The 21,801-nt window shown below is 41.8% G+C and overlaps 1 protein-coding gene across 1 annotated transcript in view; it reads right to left on the bottom strand.

Moving 5' to 3' along the window:
* LOC126175655 (arf-GAP with dual PH domain-containing protein 1-like) overlaps positions 1-21,801 on the bottom strand; it is a 138,507-nt gene that overhangs the window by 97,277 nt on the left and 19,429 nt on the right. The window contains exon 3 of the mRNA XM_049922556.1: positions 10,103-10,292. Within this exon, the coding sequence (XP_049778513.1) occupies positions 10,103-10,292 (190 nt within the window). The remainder of the gene's footprint in view (positions 1-10,102; positions 10,293-21,801) is intronic.

Genomic DNA, 21,801 nt, shown 5'->3' with positions numbered 1-21,801 from the left:
TATGAATGTCATCCCAGATGAGCAGCATGACTTCCCCATGAGAAGGAATGCCGTCTTCTGGAGGAATGTCAAAATGGACTGGAAAGAACTGCGAGAGGTCAAAGTGGTCATGAGAATGCAATTTTGTTTCCTGGAGGCAGAGAACAAGTGGACACTGTGATGCCAAAAGCAGCCATAATTCCTCCTTGTTGGATCTAAGGCCGCAAATGTTCCATTGGAGAAGAGTCATGGCGAGGAAAGGGATGGAGGAGGGGAGAAGGGATGTCACCTCGGTGGCTGCCAAGTGCTAGCCTTCAAACACACTCAGCAACAGTGTGCAGAGGCTGAAGGATCCTGCTCCATGAGATCTACAGAGCGGTTGGCATTCTCCATTGATCTGCAGACTCCAGGGCAAAAAAGTAGTTGTCAGTGCGCTCCAGCGACACAGCGCTTGGCTGGGTGGTGGTATCACGTGGCGATACTGTTGAAGAGGATCTCCAAGTTGGTAAAGGAGAAGACCGTTTGCCTTTGTGTGATTTCTTGGAGCCTCTATTGGCTGCTGATGATTCAGGTGTTTGTTGGCTGGAGGGACATAGGAAATCTTCACGCAAGTACTACTCTTGTCCTTTCCAGCCTGCTGGTTGTGTAGTAGGTGATTTCATCATGTGAGGCGAAAATTTAGTGGCTTGTTGCACAGCTGGAGAAAAAGGAAATGGAGATGCTGCCATGACACTGGGCGATTTTACAACTGCAGTGCTGAATTTGAGGTTGCAAGTCTGCTTGGCCATGTTCTTTGTGGAATGAGGTGTAGAAAGATGGTACAGTAAGTGACAGGTGGTAAAATACAGTGTTTCCGACTAGTTGACAACTTGCAAGCAACAGAGTAAAGCACATTTTCCTTCATCCTGATCTCCTGGACAGCCTGCTCATCTTGATACATGGGATATTCTTGAGAGGAAGCTGCATGGTCGCCAATGAAATTGATACATTGAGGAGGAGGAGGCGGGCAATCGCCCTCATGAACATCCCTACCACAGGTTACACATTCGGCTGGGTGGCAATAGGACATTTGGGTGTGGCTGTAACAATGACACTGACAGCCATGTGTCGAGCTCAGAATGCCCTGTCAGACTATGATAACTTCATAGCCTGCTTTGATCTTTGATGGAAGCACTACTCTATCAAATGTGAGAAAAAATGAGTGTGTGGGCACTAATGATGCATCTACCTTTCCCAAAATCTGATGGACTGCAATAACACCCTAATCAAAGAGGTAAATTTGGATTTCTGCTTTGGTCAGACCATTGAACAGCCTAATGTAAATAACACCATGTGAAGAATTCAGCGTTTGATGGGCCTCAACACAAACAGGTTAGCCACAGAGGAGCAAAGCTGCAGGCAGTTGTTGTGCTTGAGAATCAGAAGTAGTCTCCAAAAGCAAAGTGCCATTGTGTAAACGAGAGCAGGATTTCACAGGGCCGGCAATTGCATCAACACCTTTCTGAACTACAAATGGATTAACCTTAGCAAATGGACTAACTGTCTTCAGTATGTGAAACGAACAAGAACCAAGGTGTAGCTGGGAGAGTCTTTGATTCCCTAGCCTCATTCCGTTTATGTTTAGTAGATGGAGACTGAGATGCTGATCAGCTCATTACAACAAAATCCCCCATGAGTGCCAGTGTCGCTAATGGCATGCTCCTTCAAACTGGGGATTCCACACAGAGAAGGGCACACCCACCTTAGGTGATTGTTCATATCTAGCAGGGCCAATTGGCAATCTGGGAAGGTAACAGCTCAGGCAATCACCCTGCCCTGGGCCTAGCCTTTACCAGGGGTACATGCAAACCCTACCCGTCAATCCGGGGCTGGGAATTATGCACGTTACCAAGTCACCTGATATGCGTCAGATGCGTAGGCCAGCCTTCAGGAGCGCACAGGGAGGAAGAAGAAAATGAGGAACCTCAAATGCTGAAGCAGAGGAAGGAGAGGAGAAGAGGAACAAAGAAAGAAGAAAAAAAAAAAACAAAGAAAACAGTGGGGGCCTGTTCTGATGTCTGGCTACTGAAAATGTAGAACACATTCCCAAAAAAACATAAGACCTGTTTCCCAAGGGAGGGGAAAAAGCATAGCAAGAAGAGAGAGATGCAGCTTGGAAAGGAAGAGATGCTGCAAAGGCTGGGGCCCCTTGGTAGCCAAGTACGAACTCATCAAAGATTAGTGAGCCCCCTGGGGAGGACACGAGTAACATGGTAGAGTGTAATCTTTTATATTTACCATCTCTAACCATGTGGTTATGTGGTGCTCAGATAGGCACAGGACATTATCTTTTCAGAGCTCTCTAAATTTTGCAGACAGACAAGAAGCTCTTCTATCCTATTACTCAGTCCTCTAATATTCTGATGAAATAAGCTACCCTTACTTTTCTGTGCAGCCTTGTGTGTTTTGTGTGACTCTTCTGTTATTTTAACTTCTTTCAAAACCAGGTGCCTCAATGCTGATTTCAGCCTAAAGAAAGTTACCTCGCTGACACCAGTAATCACAGGTATCTTGCATTGAATGATGGTGGAGCCCTGTACCTTTTCTGCGAGAAGCTCAGACACCTCCCTCTCCTATTCAGGTGTAGGCCATATCCAGCCTATCCCCATCTCCCAATTGTAGCAACAGGCACTGCATTCATAAAAGATTTCTTTTCAGTCAACAATAGTCTGCTCATCTCAGGGTTAACCCATGGCTGGTCACGGTGCTGTAGGACCTCCGCAAAACTCACATATGATACTCCTATTTCATCCAGGTTACCCCAAATGCTGTAATTCCTGTCATTAACCAGGCTGTTTTCCGCTCCACTTACAACAACAATGTGATCCTCTTTTCCAAAACTTTTGCACAAATTACCTATGTCTTTTGTTACCTGGCTAAGGTTAGCACTTGGCTTGACAATACTTGCGACCTCGTGCTCTGTTCCTGATTTGTCCTATACCATTTGGCCTACACCCCTCCCATGGGTACTACCTGGCAGAATGACACTTTTCTTCCTACTTTCTTTTGGTACTGACCCACATCAACTTACCTTGCTGGTAGTTTGCTGCACCCTACTGTCACCTACAACTGGATGAGGCTCTTCCCATCCTACCTCAGGTAACAAGTCAAACTTATTCAATACTGTAATCTCAAATATAGATGAAGAAGTGGCAGAGCTGTTCCTGTTTCACCCATTGTATGTTACCATTACCCAGTGCCCACAATCTTTTCTCCCTTTATCCTACTGCATTCAAATTTCACATGTTCTAATTCAACCTGAAGGGTGCAAATCTTTGCCTCCTGTTCAAAGATTCTATTGTCTTTCTTGAAGAGCTTACAGTTTCATGGAAGAGACTTGTCAAGTTCCCCACTGCATATGTCCCAGTGGAATCCAGCCCACAATCTACACGTATCAGTCCATGTTTGATGACCTACAGCGACGTCCATACCCATCATGCATTGCAACACAGATTACATGATTAAAAGTAGAATTAAACCAATTAACATATTCTAGACTACAAGAATTTTCGTAATTTACAAACCTCAAAAATTCAGCATACAGGTAAGTGATTCAGGTGTATGTTATAATGTAAAAAGTTAATTATTTCCCTTTGAGATAAGTACGCAGCACCCACTTCACTGTTAGTTAACTTATTCACAATTAATTGTTAAGTTTTAATAGCTAATTATCATGAGTATTGTTTGATATTATAAAATGTTTTCTGTACGCAGTATAGGGCTGTAGATTAGTTCTGACAGACTGGAGTGAGTGCATAGCGGGGGGGGGGGGGGGGGGGGGGGGGGGGGGCAACAGAATGTGAAACGTCCAGGCAGTCAAGCCACAATATGTGGGCATCATTGTTGCTATAAATCAAGAATATTCAAAATCTCTGCTTGCCCCATTGTCAACTCTGAAAATATTTATAGAACAATACAGTAGTTACGTATGTTTGCAACTCCATGAAACACATTTTTCTGAACTTTTTTTTACTTTACTTTGATGAATTTAAATGATGCTGTTTAGACTCAACAGGTGAAGAAACAGGTATCTCATCAGTAGTGAACCAGTCAAAATGAGAAATAAAATTCTCTCTATCTTAATCACTGAATACTGAGGAACCTAAAGCAGTGTGTTCACATTCAATTTCTAACTCAGTACAATTTATTTGAATCTTCAAGCTAAAATGTATAGCAGGTCTAGAATTATATTACATGTTCAACTGGTAGTTATTTAAGGAATTACTAAATTGTAATTTCAAAGTACTGACTTGTGCAATATCTGAAGCATACAGTGCTACTGCAGATAAAAATGACCAGAAGTTCAAAAACACACATGTTCTATGAGCACCTATGTTGCTTGGTTCGTATCTTATACACGGCTTCTGGTAATTAAATTTCCTGGTAACAATTTGGTGCAATGTTGTCACAAACATTTGTGGAAATCCCATAAAACACCAATGTGACATGTACCTGAATGATAGGTGTGCACATTTCTCTTCGTGTATATTTGTACACTAATGTTTTATTCTTTCTTCACCCTTGCTGAAAACCCACACCCCACAGTGAATTTCAGATGCAATATGCTTGCTTGCATTAAGAAATCTTACTGACTGCAATTCACATGTGATTGTATTGTTTATTTCTGAACCTATTTAACTCATTGTCACACAAATAGAAAACTGCAACATTATGAAGAACTTGAGTTGCTCAGGCAGTCATCTGTATGTAATAGTAAGTATAACATGACCATTGCAGACACACATTTCAATATAATTAGCCTTTACTTTTGAGATGTGCCTCATACATTGCATCAACTTCAAAATATGCCAGAATAAATTTTACCTAGTCTGCGAAAGTTTCTTTAAAGATTAAATCACTTTTCCATTTGTTGACCACACATGATTTCAGCATGAAATCAGTCCTTCCAAACCTTCCTTTGTTCTGAAAATCCATTTAGCACTGGTCATTCCCACATTCAGTGTTTTCAATACTCTTCACATTCTTCTTGTAAGGCAAGCAGATATTTGTTGGAATCATCCGTCTTCAATGTTTCTTTCAGCACCAGTGGCTCTGAATCATTGATCTCTTCACTATCATAAATAAAACACTCAGTTTTCTTGAATTTATGTATTGTGGAAGCTGTTCACAGTGGATAGATCTGCTAAGGTGATTGTACATCTCTCAACAGGGTGGAGGGAATTCAGCACAGTTTGGAAACGTGTTGTATATTACTACAGGTTCCTGCATTTTCTGCTTCTGATTCAGCTCCTTTAACATCTCATCTTTCATTTTGTTACTCTCACTGGAAATAATGTTTACCTTTTTTTTTGGCAAGTGGATTTAAATATAAGTGCCATTGCTTTGCATCGATACTCAACTGATATTCACTCAAAGACTTTATCATCCTATATATGACTCTTTGATTTTAAAAAAATGGCCATGGCTCGCTTCATGATATTAAGAAATGCGAAATGTTTTTCTGCTTTCTTCATAACTGGTGTAAATCCATCACACATGATTAGTTAAGAAGAAACATTACTATGAAGGCAACAGCTCTGCTAATCTTTGTAAGTTAATTTCAAAGGCTGGGAAAGGGCCTTCTCAAGAATGCTACTACTATAACACTTAGATATTCCCTTTAGTTCTACACTATTGGATACACTTTTCTGACGCTTATTTCTACCTTTTCCAAGATAATCTTTTAAATTATCATTTAAAAATCATATGATGCATAAAACTGATTTCCAATAAGTCTCATACACTGAAGCGCAAAAGAAACTGGTACAGCTGTGCATATTCAAATACAGAGATATGTAAACAGGAAGAATACAGCATTGCGGTCATCAATGTCTATATAAGACGACAAGCGTCGGGCGCAGTTGTTAGATCAGTTCCTGCTGCTAGAATGGCAGGTTATCAAGTTTTAAGTGAGTTTGAATATGGTGTTGTAGTCAGCACACAAGTAATGAGGCACAGCATCTCCGAAGTAATGATGAAGTGGGGATTTTCCCATACGACCATTTCACAAGTGTACTATGAATATCTGGTATCAGGTAAAATATCAAATCATTAACATCGCTGCAGCCAGAAAAAGGTCCTGCAAGAACGGGACCAACGACAACTGAAGAGAATCATTCAACATGACAGAACTGCAACCCTTCCACAAATTGCTGTGGGTTTCAATGCTGGGCCAGCAACAAGTGTCAGTGTGGGAACCATTCAACAAAACATCATCGATATTGGCTTTTGGAGCCGAAGGCCTACTCCTGTACTTTTGATGACGGTATGACACAAAGCTATACGCCTCGCCTGGGTCCATCAACACCGGCATTGGACTGTTGATGGCAGGAAACATATTGCCTGGTTGGACGAGTCTCATTTCAAATTGAACTGAGTGGAAGGACTTGTACGGGTAAGGAGACAACCTCGTGAATCCATGGACCCTCCATGTCAGCAGGGGGCTGTTGAAGCTGGTGGAGGCTGCGTAATGGAGTAGGGCCTGTGCAGTTGGAGTTATATGGGACCCCTGATATGTCTACATACGACCCTGACAGGTAACACATACGTAAGCATCCTGTCTGATCACCTGCAACTATTCATGTCCGTTGTGCATTCCGACAGACTTGGGTAATTCCAGAAGGAAAATTCGACACCCACATGTCCAGAATTGCTAAAAAGTGGCTCCAGAAACACTCTTCTGAGTTTAAGTACTTCTGCTGGCCACCAAACTGCCCAGACATGAACATTATTGAGCATATTTGGGATGCCTTACAACATGCTGTTCAGATGAGATCTCCACCCCGTCATACTCTTACATATTTATGGACAGGCCTCCAGGGTTCATGGCGTCAATTCCCTCTAGCACTACTTCAGACTAATCAAGTACACGCTACATCATGTTGCAGCACTTCTGCGTGCTCGCGGAGGCAGGTGTACCAGTTTCTTTGGCTCTTCCGTGTACGTTGAGAATATAAAGCTCTGGAGTATTCTTTTTACACATTTATGAAGTGTACTTTCTACAATAAACTTCAATTAGAGTTAGAAAATACCTAGGTGCTCCTACTGATGCTGTTCACACCAGTACAAACAGTTACAAATAATTTAATTTAATACTTCTCTTAGCATAAGACATGGAACATTGAAACTGTAGTCTGGTTTCCTTGCCTTCTACGTGTGTTGTGTACAGGATGTCAATTCATTTAGACTTTACACCAGTGACAAAAACTTTGAGTAGAGAATATATTCTATATACTTTAAATGACCTAGTCGGTAATACCACAGATAAAAAATATTTTAAAAAAAGTACCAAGTTAGCTTCAGCAAGTAATTTCAATGCTCAGTTCAGAATGCATATCCACTGAGAACCGATGCTATGGTAACAAGACCCTACGCACACCATGAAGACAACACCCTTAAATATACATATTTTTTAAAAATTGTATTTGCTGACAGAGAGAAAACTTGAACTTAATTTTAGTACTTAAAGAGTGATCATTAGTTTAATCCTTCCACATCGATGGGCATACATGTTTACCCAGCAGGTAGTATGGCCACATGGCTACTAGTATTCATTTACACTGAGCAGGTGGGAAGGCCTGACAGGTAAGGCATGGGAGACGGTAAATGTGCACAACAGAATGCTGGCTCGCTGTTGTCCATGCTTCAAAATTCCTGCCACTGCCGTCATTATCTGCTCTCCTTTCTAATGTTGGGAAACGCTACAGCTTTTACCTGCTCCTTTTTCCTTTCAGCTTAGGAACCAATCTAATAAATACAATTTGATATTCTAATGTTTACGAGACAAATTACACAAACATATATAATATGAAGGGCATGAATTATCCTAATGAACTGGCATATCAGATGTTACAAAATGAGTACAGTATAGCAAAATACTTGCACTTTCTTAGCAATACTTGGGGCTGCACAGAACAGAAAATGGCATGCATGGCTAAGTAACTGTAAACTGATTTCCTAATCTACAAAGTACACAATACAAATGAAAATAATGTGAAAGGGCATGAAGTATCCCACAGAACTAGTGTAGTAGATTTTCAAAGGGCAAACAAAATGAGTACAGTGCAGCAAAATATCTGCAGCTTCTTAGCAACATTTGGGGTGCATGGAACAAAAAGCAGCATACACGACCAAGTAACAGTAATTTGATTTTTCTAATCTAAGAAGTACACATGATACAAACCTATACAATGTGAAAGGGCATGAATTATCCTATAGAACTGATGCATCAGATGTTTCAAATGGTGAACACTGCAGCAAAACAAGTGCAGTTTCTCAGCAACACTTGGTGCCATGTGGCGCACAAGCCAGTGAGAGTTTTGGGTGTCTGCCCTAGGAAATGTTCACTTTAAAATTGTATATCTTGAAATATATTTTTCCAATATTAATGAGATTTTAAATGCATTACAGGCACATATATAGGTAGTGCATTTCAAATTACAGAAGTATCCAATCACATATTTATAAGTTGTTATTTTTCTAAAGCAACTTTTTCTCAGCCCATGATAATATTATAACAGAAGCCTTGGATGAGTTTTAAAGTTCTCCTTCAGGGATATCAAAAAATGCAACCACTGTGCCCATGCAGTATGAGACTGATTTTGTAAAGAATATTATCTAAGAGTGGTTCTATCAATGCTGGAACATGCGATAAGTGGAAAGTGGCCATATCCTGCAGCTGTTGTAAGCCTGAGTCAGCTGCCCACTGCTGAGGCACAGAACATGTTTGCCCCATTTAACCAGGCAGGCAGGCACGCCATTCAGCCCAACACGCTGCAAAAGGGTTACTCATTCCCTTTGCATCATCCTAAGTGTTATCAAAGTGGGTGCTGCCAGATTTTACACTGAATGCTACAATAACTTATCAATGAAGTGTTGTCAGGAACAAATACAATCCACAAGAATGCTTTAACATATGTGCAAATGCACAAGAGTCTACGTATCATCATAAAATTTTGACATTACTCTCTGCTGAGGATATAAGGAACTTCACCTTTCTTACCAGTTTGAAATAATTTTGTTTAAAAAGAATCTACTGTGACTAGGCTACTCGAACTATTCATGTCTTTAATGTTCATCATAAAGTAATAAAGTCAATCACTGAGTAAAATGGAGCAACCAACCCATTTTACCTCGAAACTTACAACTTGTCAGATACAAAAACATTTATTAAACACACTCTTCTATAGACGAGCATTTTGACAGTTGTGTTGGTTCAATTCTAGTAAACATGTGCGTCTTGAGTGACTCAAATTCTTGCAGCATGCACGAAGTTTCTTTGCAATTTTTTTTTTTTTTATGTTTGAACTGGTATATAAATCTACATATGAAAGACTTCCTTAATTTTTCCCTGTAGTAAACAACTTAATTTAACCCACAATCACTCCTTTGATTCCGTCCTGAAGTTCTCAATATTAGAGATACACCTCTATCGGGAACTACAATGTGCTGTAATTTTCTACTGTCTGTGAATTTCTCAATAACTGCCTGTGAATCAATACTAGAACAGCTCATCTCATGTGTGTTGAAGTCATTACATGTCAGCAATATGCATTTATTGATGCATGGACTGTATTACTAGTGATTAATGAAGAGCAACAAATAAGAGGCCCAATACCTGTGGGTTGTAGCAGTTTTTGATTGACAAATTTAAATTATTGAATACTTAATGAAATAATAAATGTGACAACAATCTGAAATCCAGAATTATTCAAAGAAAGTACTACTTCCAATACTATCACAATACTGGCAACATTTCACATACCATCACTTTGTCAGTGAAAAGATATTGTATATTGCACCATTAACTGTTGAGATATTATATTTTGATTATGAATTCTGTGTAAATATTTTTCTTCTGCAACTTGATATCTGTTAACATCTTAGTCATGTATGCACTGACTCACAAAACTGCTGATTATGCATGAAAGACAGTTTTACCATTCACAAATTAATGTCTTTTTGAATTATAAATTCAACTCATACTCAGAAAAAAAAAAACTTTAAAGTATTTCACAATTTAATAAATATGTGAGGGCTACAACTTGGCTGAATCATATGCATCAAAATTATATGCACAGTTTACCTCTTTAACATGATATCTGAGTGTATCCTCAGCTTCTGAAAGAATAAATTTTCTAGGATGATAACGGTTGTCATCTTTCCCTCGTTTCATCAAATATCCTTCCATATAACCTGATATATATTTTTGTCGGCCAGGATGACAGAACTCCTCTCGCTCATATTTTGCACGTATCCATTGTTCAACAAGAACTCTGAAAATTAAAACCAAATGTAAGTTGTTGTGCTATCATTCATCACAGCAAATTTGAACTACCAGTACGCTATCAACTACATTTTGTTGATTTGTTATAAGTCTAAATTTAAACTTTTCTCCTGCAGCGTACCAAACGTAAAAATATGGCTACTGTCTTACAAGGGGAGATCCGCAGGGGCAGATCAGCTTTTTGAAAGCACCTATACCGTGGTGCTGGTTAGGATCCCAGGTATCATACACTGCAGCCATTCATCAAAATGAAGTCATGTTTGTGAATAATCAATGAAAATGAATGCTCTAGAGCCTTAAAAATAATATCGCTATGCAGGGTGGTGGCATACTGTAGTGGTAACATACATTCATGCCATGCAGGAGGCTGTGGATTCTAATCACATGCTTTGAAATTTTGCTATTTTTAAATCTTTATTGAATTGCTTTTGATCATTATTTTAATTGAATTAATTGGTTTAACTGTATTTTTTATTTCTAATCCTTGACCTTTTCATTTGAATCATCATATATATTTTTCGCTTGCTCATATTATATCTTTCAATCATTCTTTCTTCATTTGTAATCTTTGTTCATGTGATTTTATTTATTTTTATGTATTAACTTTTATTTCATTTATTCTGTTTTATCTTTTTATATTTTCTTTGGTGTTATTGCATTCATTATTTCTGTTCTTCATTTTGCTTTTATTTCTTTTTATTTGTAATCCTTTGTTTTGTTTAAATCTTCGTCTCCATTATTTTGTCCATAGTATAACAATGTATGTTTTAAACATTTGTACAATGATTACTATCCAAAAAATGTACACCTTGTAATGAAAAATAAATTTTTGGCACTACTGGCTAAAATAAATAATTTATTTCATCTTTCATTTTTTAACCAATAGATCAGCATTTAAATATATTATGATAAACAAATACGAGTAGTTAAAATCACATTCACAATTATCTCAAATAGGAAAAGTATGGTAGGAAGAAAAACTGAAAGCAAATTGACAGTTAATACAATGATTAAAATGTCGCAACAAAGAGTTACAAATTTTAAATATTCCATTTAAATCAATTAATTGAAATTTTAAAAAAAATTATCAATGTCATTTCAACAAAGATTTAAAAATAAAAAATATCAGAACCACCTGATGATATTCGAACGGGAACCTTCTGCACATCAGGAATGTATCTTAATCACTATACCACACCACCACTCTCCATAATACACGACCCAGTCACATTAATGTGACCACCGACTATGTTCGACATCAACGTGCAATAACCTCTCACAACTGGCAGGTGGCAGCAGTAGCAGTAGAGGATATAATAAAGCAAGTTGGAGGGACACACAAAGCAGTGCGGTTGTCATCTTAATGAGGAAACTGAACAATTTATCTGACACCCAAAAGGGCATGATCACGGTGTTTAGGGAGAAGGGTAGAAGCATTTCTGTAATGGCTAGGTTTCCAACTGTTTGTCTGTCACTATAGTTAAAGTATACCATGCATGGCAAAATAGCACTATCTAAAGTCAGTGCCAAGGCAACTGTGGTGCATCACAGGCCATAGACAACAGGGGTGAACAGTGGCAGTGGAGATGTGTACAGGCAAATAGACATGCAGCAGACCATCCAGATGAACTGAGCAGCTACCAACAGCTTCTCCTCAATGATCGTTCAGCAAACATTGTTGCATATGCGCCTCTGCAGGAGGCTGACTGCTGTGCATCAGCAACAAAGGCTGGAATTCTCACACACATACCACAACTGGACGTTGTGTAGGTACATAGTGAAAGACCGCCGGATATGGTAAAGTTAAAATTTATTAAAAAATGAAACAACGATAATGACAGAATCAAAGACCCATCATAAGCATTGGCAAAGACATTAATTATGAATGCACAGTAAGGCACAGACAAATGAACAAAAAATATCATTCACTTTTTTGTACATGATTTTGTTTCACTGTCTTGTATGTAGAAGGATGGTTAAAATCGTACTGCTCGGAGTATGATGTGCTACGAGTGTTTTTTATTATACGTGATTCTGAATAAGAGAAGATTTAATAACAGTATTAAGTATTTTTATTGAAGTGAAGTGGAGCCAGGTCGGGAGGATTTCCTTCGCGTTTTATATCGTCCTGAGAGGCACTGGTGTCCTTGGAGTCGGCTGCCTGCATCTACATTTGAAATGTAGGAGAGGAAGTCCACAGTCATATTTTCATAAGATTAACAAGAAAGAGCAGCTTTCAGAAGATGACAAATATAATTAAAATACATATAGTGACGGACACAAAATAAAGAGAAATGACACAAGGTAAAGTGAATGAACACAATGCTTTGGCCAGTGTGTGTTGTTGAATGTGACTGAGGCATTTGAGTCAGTATCTGTAAAGCATGAAGTCAATGAGATTATGTCTTTGGCCATGAGCATGGGATGTTTGGTTGGTTGGTTGGTTGGTTGAAAAGAGGGTGGGAGGGACCAAACCTGCTAGGTCATTAGTCCCTCATTCCAATTAAAATAATTCCACAAGGGTGGGAGTAAAAGCCAGCCACGCTGCAACACATTAAAACCTCCACCCTAAAAGCACTAGGGTGGAGGAGACAGAGGGACAAAGGACATGCGCTAAAACTCAGATCAAATGATAAAACCCACCCTCATGAATAAAACATAAAACTAAAGCTGCTGTTGAGGCATTGTCGACCAACACTGAAGGTACGGTGCTGTAATAGTTAAAAGTCTGCCGCAGTGCACCCAAAAGCGGGCAGTCCAGCAAGAGGTGGACGACCGTCATTTGTGAGCCACAGCAACACCGAGGTGGGTCCTCACGACGGAAAAGGTAACCGTGTGTTAGCCCCGTACCGCCAATGCGTAGCTGCTAGAGGACCATATGGAAGACTTCCACACATTCGCAGTCTCCTTAATAACCTGCAGTTTGTTGTGCATAATGTTATGCCATTCCGTCTCCCGAAGCCGAAAAACCCTGTGGCGTAAGACAGAATGCAGGTAAGTTTCGGATATGCCCATCTCCAGAAGCAGTTTCCGCGTAGCCTGTTTGGTCAGCCTGCAGCAAGTTCGTTGCCTGGGATTCCAACGTGTCCTGGTGTCCACAAAAAAACACCACTGAATGACGGGACTGTTCCAGGATATAGATGGACTCCTGAATGGACGCTACCAAAGGATGGCGAGGGCAGCACTGGTTGATAGCTTGTAGGCTGCTCAAGGAGTCAGTACACAGGAGGAATGACTCACCAGGGCATGAGTGGATGTGCTCAAGAGCACGAGATATGGCCGCCAGTTCTGCAGTGAAAACACTGCACCCATCTGGCAAGGAGTGCTGTTCAATATGTGCTCCATGAATGTACACAAAGCCTACGTGACCATCAGTCATCGAGCTGTCGGTGTAAACCACTTCATTGCCCCAATGCATGTCGAGAATCGAGAGGAAGTGATAATGGAGAGCCGCTGGGTTAACGCAGTTCTTAGGGCCATGTGAAAGGTCCAGAATAATCTGCACCCTAGATGTACACCATGGAGGTGTACATGAATTGGCCTTGAGTATAGGTGGTAAAGGCAAGGACGCCACTTCCAACAGAAGAGATCGGACGCAAACTGCAATCGTAAGCCCTGACCTGGGCCACCAATGTGGGAAATGAACCACTGTGATTGGTAAAAGGAGATGGTAATTAGGATGCACAGGAGAACTACGAATGTGTGCAATGTAACTGGTGAGCAGTTGTGCACGCCTAACCTTCAATGGAGGGACTCCAGCCTCCACCAGGACACTGGTCACCGGACTCATTCTAAAAGCATCCGTTGCTAGGCAAACGCAACAGTGGTGCACTCAGTCGAGTACACACAACGCTGAGGGTGTCACTGAACCATAAACCAGACTCCCATAGTCAAGGCGGGATTGAACAAGGGCTATGTAGAATTGCAGCAGCATAGAGTGATATGCACCCCAGTTGGTGCTGCTCAGGCAGTGGAGGGCCTTAAGGTACTGCCAGCACTTCTGCTTAAGCTGATGAAGGTGAGGTAGCCAAGTCAATCAGTAGTCAAAAACCAGTCCTAAGATCGATATGTCTCCACTACAGTGAGAGGATTGTCATTAAGATAAAGTTCTGGTTCTACATTAACGGCGTGATGCTGACAGAAATGCATGACACATGACGTCGCGGCTGGAAACCGGAAGCCATGGGCTACAGCCCATGACTGCCTTGTGAATGGCTCCCTGTAGGGGCCGCTCAGCAACACCAGTACTGGAGGAGCAGTACGAAATGCAGAGAAGGTGAGATCAACAACCCTAAAACTGCTGCTAGGCTGTTAATAGCCACTAAAAATAGAGAGAGACACTCAATATGGAGCCCTGCAGAACCCCAGTCTCCAGAATATGGGGAGCAGTGGGGGGGGGGGGGGGGGGGGGGGGGAACTATAGGAGGCACTGACTTGGACACAGAAAGTATGCAACAACAGGAAGTCTTGGATAAAAATCAGGATTGGGCCTGCCTTGCCTCAAACAATGTGGCAAGGATATGTCGCCAAGTCATGTCGTATGCTTTACGCAAAAAAAAAAAAAAAAAAAAAAAAAAAAAAACGCAACCAGATGTTGGGAACTGGAAAAGGCGGTTCTGATGGCACACTCAAGGACACAAGACTGTCAGTGGTAAGAGTGGTCCTGGCGGAAGCTGCCCAGACATGGAGCCAGTAGGCCACATGACTCCATGACCCAACCCAATTGCCGACACAACATATGTTCCAGCAGCTTACAAAGGAAGTTGGTGAGGCTGATGGGCTGTTAGCTATCCACATCAAGTGGGTTTTGACCAGGTTTGAGCACCGGAATGATGGTGCTCTCCCACCATTGTGATGGAAAGATGCCATCGCACCAGTCTGGTTGAAGATGACGAGGAGATTTTGCTAGTAGTCACACGAGAGATGTTTAATCATCTGGCTGTGGATCCAATCCAGCCCAGGAACCGTGTCGAGGCAATGTGCAAGGGCGCTGAGGAGCTCCCACTCTGCAAATGGAGTGTTATAGGGTTCACCTGTGGTGTATACTGATTGAGAGGACTTTCCTTTCCATCCGCCGTTTGAGGGTGTGAAACAATCGGCGTAGTGACCTGCTCAACGACAACATCGATAACACCATGTGGGGGAGATACAGTGGTGACAGCCGAGGTGAAGGCTTCCCAGTCTGCCTTGTTTAAAGCCCATCTGGGTAGGCGTCAGTGGGCATGACGCCGGGGGAGTGACAGGAAGCAGTCACCACCACTACTCGGGTAATATGTCACCCTCGAACGCCACAACGAAGGCACCGGTAGCCACCTGATTATCCCTCAGACCCCAATGGACGTACCGGATGAAATGGACTCCTCAACCCTCTAAATTGGTGCGCAGCTTATCGTCAGACTGCAAAAGAATGTCCATGTGAAATGTGATACCCTGGACCATATTTAAGCTCTTATGGGGCATGATGGAAACAGAAACATCCCCCAGCTTGTCACAGGTGAGTAGTGCCCATGACTGGGCAGAGGATGCTGTTCTGATCAAAACTGACCCTGACCACATTTTGGACAAGCCCTCTGCCTGCCAAACTTGTCCTCTAAATGCTCAAAAAAAAAAAAAAAAAACTGAGGTTTCATTGACAAGAAAGATACTCCATCAACTCTCATACATACAAGGTACCGAGGTGAATAAGCTTCGCTGCTATCCTTAGCCTGGTGTTCCTCCTACGGTGAGGTGGGGGGGGACTTGGGGTCGTTTTTCTTAGCACTGAAGTTAGACCTTGACTGCTTAGAGACTGCTGGTGTTTGGCCACCAGCAAGAGATGACGTACATTTCATGGTGTGTCATCTGTCCTGATGCCACCCCCTCCAAGCAGGGGCCCCCTCCCCACAGTCGCCACCCAGCCACACCACATGCCACCTGGCAAGATGGCCATTGCCGGGAGTCCCAATGCCCCAGGTCGATGGGCATCTACTCCTTGGCATACGTGGGAAGTTAATGGTGAAGGCATCAGCAGAGCGATCCCTGTGTGGTCAGGGAGCTACAAACAACAGGGTACATGGCGGCCTCACCACAACGGACTGGCTACCATGCTAGATATCAGGTGCAAATGAGCTAAGAAGTCGATTATTGTCGATAGCGCAGAAAGCGATATTGCACAGAGGATGGCAGAAACAAATGACTGTAGATAGCTCCCTAGTAAAAAAGAATTAGTTTATGCTTCATGAATAATAAAGTACATAATTCTGTAAGTACAATTTTCTTTGAATAAATGGCATGAATAAGATAAAACTTTTTCTGTATGGAACACATTATCGTATTTTACATTAATTTATAAGGGATAAATTGTTTCACTTAACAAGTATTTCACACTATGAGTAAGATTCTCAAACGAATTATACTTGCTATGCAAGGTTCCACTGTATATTACATGGTGCAGCCCAAAAATACTCATATTGCTCCAATGTGGCCCACATAACCTAAAAGGATGGACACCGCTGCTCTATAGCAATATGTAAAATTGTTGTTTTGTTGATTACTCTCAAACGAGAGCCCACTTTGATGCACGGCCACACGGTGTGATACCTGGGACTCCAACCTGCACCATGGTATAGATGGTTTCAGAGAATCTATCAACAGTTAATTTTCCACTTAACAGTAGAGAGTGCACTGTTTTGACACAACTCAAGGAGCTGGTGCCACACTTGAAACTGCTCTCCCACCTGCTTGCAAGTGCCAAGCATCCTTCCTTGTTTCTTGCTGTCTGTTTACAGAATTATGAGGGCTATCCACAAAGTACATTACATTTTGGAATTAAAAATAAATAAAGTATTGGAAATTTTTTATTATATACAGATGAAAGCCATACTTAAATACTACTTTTCTACATAGTTGCCATTTAAATTAAGGCACTTATCGTAGCGATGGACGAGCTTGGAAATTCCTTCGTCGTAAAATTCGGCCGCCTGCGCCTTGAACCATGTGGTTACCTCTTCTTGAAGCTGTGCGTCGTCATCAAAACGCTGCATAGCCAACCACTTCTTCATTGCTGGGAATAAGTGGAAGTCGCTCGGTGCCAGGTCGGGACTGTACAGCGGATGAGGAAACAACTCCCACTTAAAAGATTCAAGAACTTTACGAATGGCATTTGCCGTGTGGGCCCGGGCATTGTGAATCAGCAAGATCTTTGAGCCCAACTTTGCCCTGTGCTTGTTTTGTATTGCTCTTCTGAGATTGTGCAGAGTTTGGCAATACCTTTGAGAGTTTATTGTAGTGCCTCTTTCCAGGAAATCCACAAAAATCACACCTTTTCTGTCCCAAAAGACAGTCGCCACGTGGTTGAAGGCACAGGCGGCTGAATTTTACAACGAAGTAATTTTCAAGCTCGTCCATCACTACGATAAGTGCCTTAATTTAAATGGCAATTATGTAGAAAAGTAGTATTTAAGTGTGGCTTTCATCTGTATATAATAAAAAAACTTTCCAATACTTTATTTATAATTCCAAAACGTAATATACTTTATGGATAGCCCTCGTATTTTAATTACCATTCAGGTTGTGTACAGCCATGGGAGCCAAGGATAATTTCTCATAGAATGAGTCAATACATAGCTCATAGGATGATGATTAGAAAATTTATAAGCAAAAGAATTAATTGTTCACAAAAAATTGTAAGAGTATATGAACAAATAACGCATTACTGAGGAACGTTCTCGACTACTGTGAGGAACACCTGTACAGAACAGGAGTGTGCCACAAGGAAACATTTCATCTTAGATTGAATACCAGAGGTTTATGACTTAATCTTCTCACTTTCAGTGGAAGCCTACTGAAAAGGAAACCTGCTGAATTGTGCACATCTTCCTGCACAAAGCCTAAGGAAGTGTTATCCAAGTGCATACTATTTTTTTTTCCATTTAATGATAACAGAATGAATGTTGCAGTTTGTTCTGAACTAATCAATATTGTCAGCAACAAAACCCATGATGGAATATATTTACGCGGATGGCAGAGTTAGAATCTTGAGAGACCTGTACTATGGCTTACACGAAGTTTGCAAACTGACAATGCACATCCAGTTTGACCACCATCTTCTGAAACAAGAATATCCTTGGTGAGTGCACAGATTTGCCCCTAAATATGTCATCATGCAAGACAACACCTTGAAACAAAATTATTAAGGCTTTCATGGCCACTTGTTGACAAACTGCCTACTGGCTTCTGTCTCGGGTTCTTCGGCCGACGTTCATCTAATGATTTTTCTGACGTTTCGCCAGCACGAGTGACTGGCATTGTCAAAGCTTCACCCTCCATTGCCGCTGGTGAACTAGAGGCAAGCTCGCGGCCGCAGACTATATGTACCTGGCGCGCCAACGTTCGAGGGCTTCTCCGCGGTCATTTCCGGTGTGGTTCTCCTCTTGCTACCTGCGACAGTCATTCGCTGCAGTACGGGAAGCCAGGATCCGTTTACCTTAAGGCTTTCCTCTTTCTTGTTGAAACTGTTCGTATGTTTTTGGATTTCTACAGCTTCTCTGAACAAGCGCGTGTGATAGTGCTTCTCTACAGCCAGAACTTCCGTGTCGGCGAATTTTATTACGTGGTCGGTCTCATTCAGTGCATGCTCTGCCACGGCAGATTTCTCCACCTGCCCCAACCTGCAATGTCACTTATGTTCTTTGATCCTGGTGTTAATTGATCGTCCAGTCATTCCGACATAAACTTTTCCGTATGTGCATGGTATACGGTATATGTCCTGAGTCCTTAATGTATGTTCATTGAGAAGCTGAAGAAACTGAAACTTGCGCCAAACGACATCCTGGTCAGTTTTGATGTTGTTTCGTTATTTACGAAAGTGCCACTCAGTGACGCTCTGGAGCACATCGGTTCCATGTTCCCGCAAGACATCAAACAGCTCTTCCATGCATGTCTCACCACGAGCTATTTCACGTGGAATGGCGATTTCTACGAACAGCTGGAAGGCGTCGCCATGGGTAGTCCTCTCAGTCCAGTGGTGGCCAACTTCTTCATGGAACAATTCGAAGCACAGGCACTGGACTCGGCGACTTGCAAACCTAAGGTGTGGTACAGGTACGTCGATGATACTTTCGTGGTGTGGAGCCATGGTGAAGAACAGCTCAGTGAATTCCTGAGACACTTGAACAGCCTCCATGCCAACATAACATTTACCATGGAAGTAGAAAAGGACAAGAAACTGCCATTTCTAGATGTGCTGGTCACAAGGGACGGCGAAAACCTGGGACACAGCGTATACCAAAAACCGACACACACGGACCAATACCTGCACAAACTGTCAAACCACCACCCGAGCCAGAAAAGAGGCATGATTAGTATGCTCGTAACGAGAGCAGGACGAATATGTGAGCCTCAACACCTCAAACGAGAAATGCAACACCTGGAAACTGTTCTGAGGAGCAATGGGTACTCCACAAATTACATTAGAAGTGTAACAGAGCCAAACACTCGGCGAAGTAAGGAACCAGAAAAAGAAATGTCGGGTACAGCCTTTCTGCCATACATTCCCAGAGTGACGGACAGAATCGGCCGTATATTGCGCAAACACGGCGTAAAGACGATTTTCAAACCGACAAGGAAGATCAAAGAGTGTCTTAGATCAGCGAAAGAGAAAAGAGACCCACTTGCAATGTCGGGAATATACCGTATACCATGCACATGCGGAAAAGTTTACGTCGGAATGACTGGATGATCAATTAACACCAGGATCAAAGAGCATAAGCGACATTGCAGGTTGGGGCAGGTGGAGAAATCGGCCGTGGCAGAGCACGCACTGAATGAGACCGACCACGTAATAAAATTCGCCGACATGGAAGTTCTGGCTGTAGAGAAGCACTATCACACGCGCTTGTTCAGAGAAGCTGTAGAAATCCAAAAACACATGAACAGTTTCAACAAGAAAGAGGAAAGCCTTAAGGTAAACGGATCCTGGCTTCCCGTACTGCAGCGAACGACTGTCGCAGGTAGCAAGAGGAGAACCGCACCGGAAATGACCGCGGAGAAGCCCTCAGACGTTGGCGCGCCAGGTACATATAGTCTGCGGCCGCGAGCTCGCCTCCAGTTCACCACCGGCAATGGAGGGTGAAGCTTTGACAATGCCAGCCACTCGTGCTGGCGAAACGTCAGAAAAATCATTAGATGAACGTCGGCCGAAGAACCCGAGACAGAAGCCAATAGGCAGTTTGTCAATACCTTGAAAGTAATCAAAATAAACAGGCCTTCATATTTCAGTGCAGAGACGTTGGAAATCATTCTTGTAGTCAAGACAGCAGCATTCAGTTTATGCACAAGATCTTGAAGCTAATATTCCAAGAAAGCATGCCATCTCTTCTCAGTCCCAATAATTTAAAATAGTTATTTGTCGACTGCCTGACCACCTCGCAACAATAATAGTTCAGAATGAGATTTTCACTCTGCAGCAGCGTGAGCGCTGATATGAAACTTTCTGGCAGATTAAAACTGTGTGCCGGACCGAGACTCGAACTCAGGACCTTTGCCTTTCGCAGGCAAATGCTCTACCAACTGAGCTACCCAAGCATGACTCACGCCCCGTCCTCACAGCTTTACTTCCACCAGTACCTTGTCTCCTACCTTCCAAACTTTAGGAGACGAGGTACTGGCGGAAGTAAAGCTGTGAGGACGGGGCGTGAGTCGTGCTTGGGTAGCTCAGTTGGTAGAGCACTTGCCCGTGAAAGGCAAAGGTCCCGAGATTGAGTTTGAGTCTTGTTCTCGCACACAGTTTTAATCTGCCAGGAAGTTTCAATAATAGTTCAGTTTTACAAGAGTTCCAAAGCAGAAATTCTACATATTGTGTTTTGTTGCAGTTAAGTGCTACTATTTTCTCTGAGAGTCATATGCTGATGTTGCTGAATATACTATTAGTTATCTCATTTTAATTACTATCCTCCTGTTTTGCCATAACACATCATCAGTAAAAAGTAAAATTTTTGAGTCAACTGTCACGTTTAATGTCAGATCATTGATGTAAATGAAGAAAAGTGTTGGATCCAAAACTGAATCCTGTGGCTCGCCCCTATTTTACATGACCCCAATCAGATTAAAACTTTTTATACCAGAAGACAACTTTCTGCTTCCTACTTTCTAGATATAATTTGAAACATTGTTGAGCTGTTTCCCTAATCCCATTATGTTCCGACTTACAGGAAATTATTGTATGGTACATACAATCAAATGCTTTTGTTAAATCAAAGAAAACACCTACTGTCCTCAACTGATTGTTTAGCCCTGATGGCATATGACACACACAAGAATAAATCACACTTTCTGTGGATACTCTTTTCCTGAAGCCGAATTGTGAGTCTGGCAGCAAATAATGTGTACTGAAATGTGCCACTGCCCTGCTACACATTGCCTTTGAAGACACTGGTAGCAAAGACATTGGCTGGTAATTGTCTACATTATCTCTTTCACTCTTTTCAAAAAGTGATATCACTAAATGAGCATTTCAATAT

This window comes from Schistocerca cancellata, chromosome 3, assembly GCF_023864275.1.
Source record: "Schistocerca cancellata isolate TAMUIC-IGC-003103 chromosome 3, iqSchCanc2.1, whole genome shotgun sequence".
Taxonomy (NCBI): Eukaryota; Metazoa; Arthropoda; class Insecta; order Orthoptera; family Acrididae; genus Schistocerca; species Schistocerca cancellata.
The sequence above is the reverse complement of the archived record's forward strand: the minus strand, read 5'-3'. Positions and strand labels throughout refer to the sequence as shown.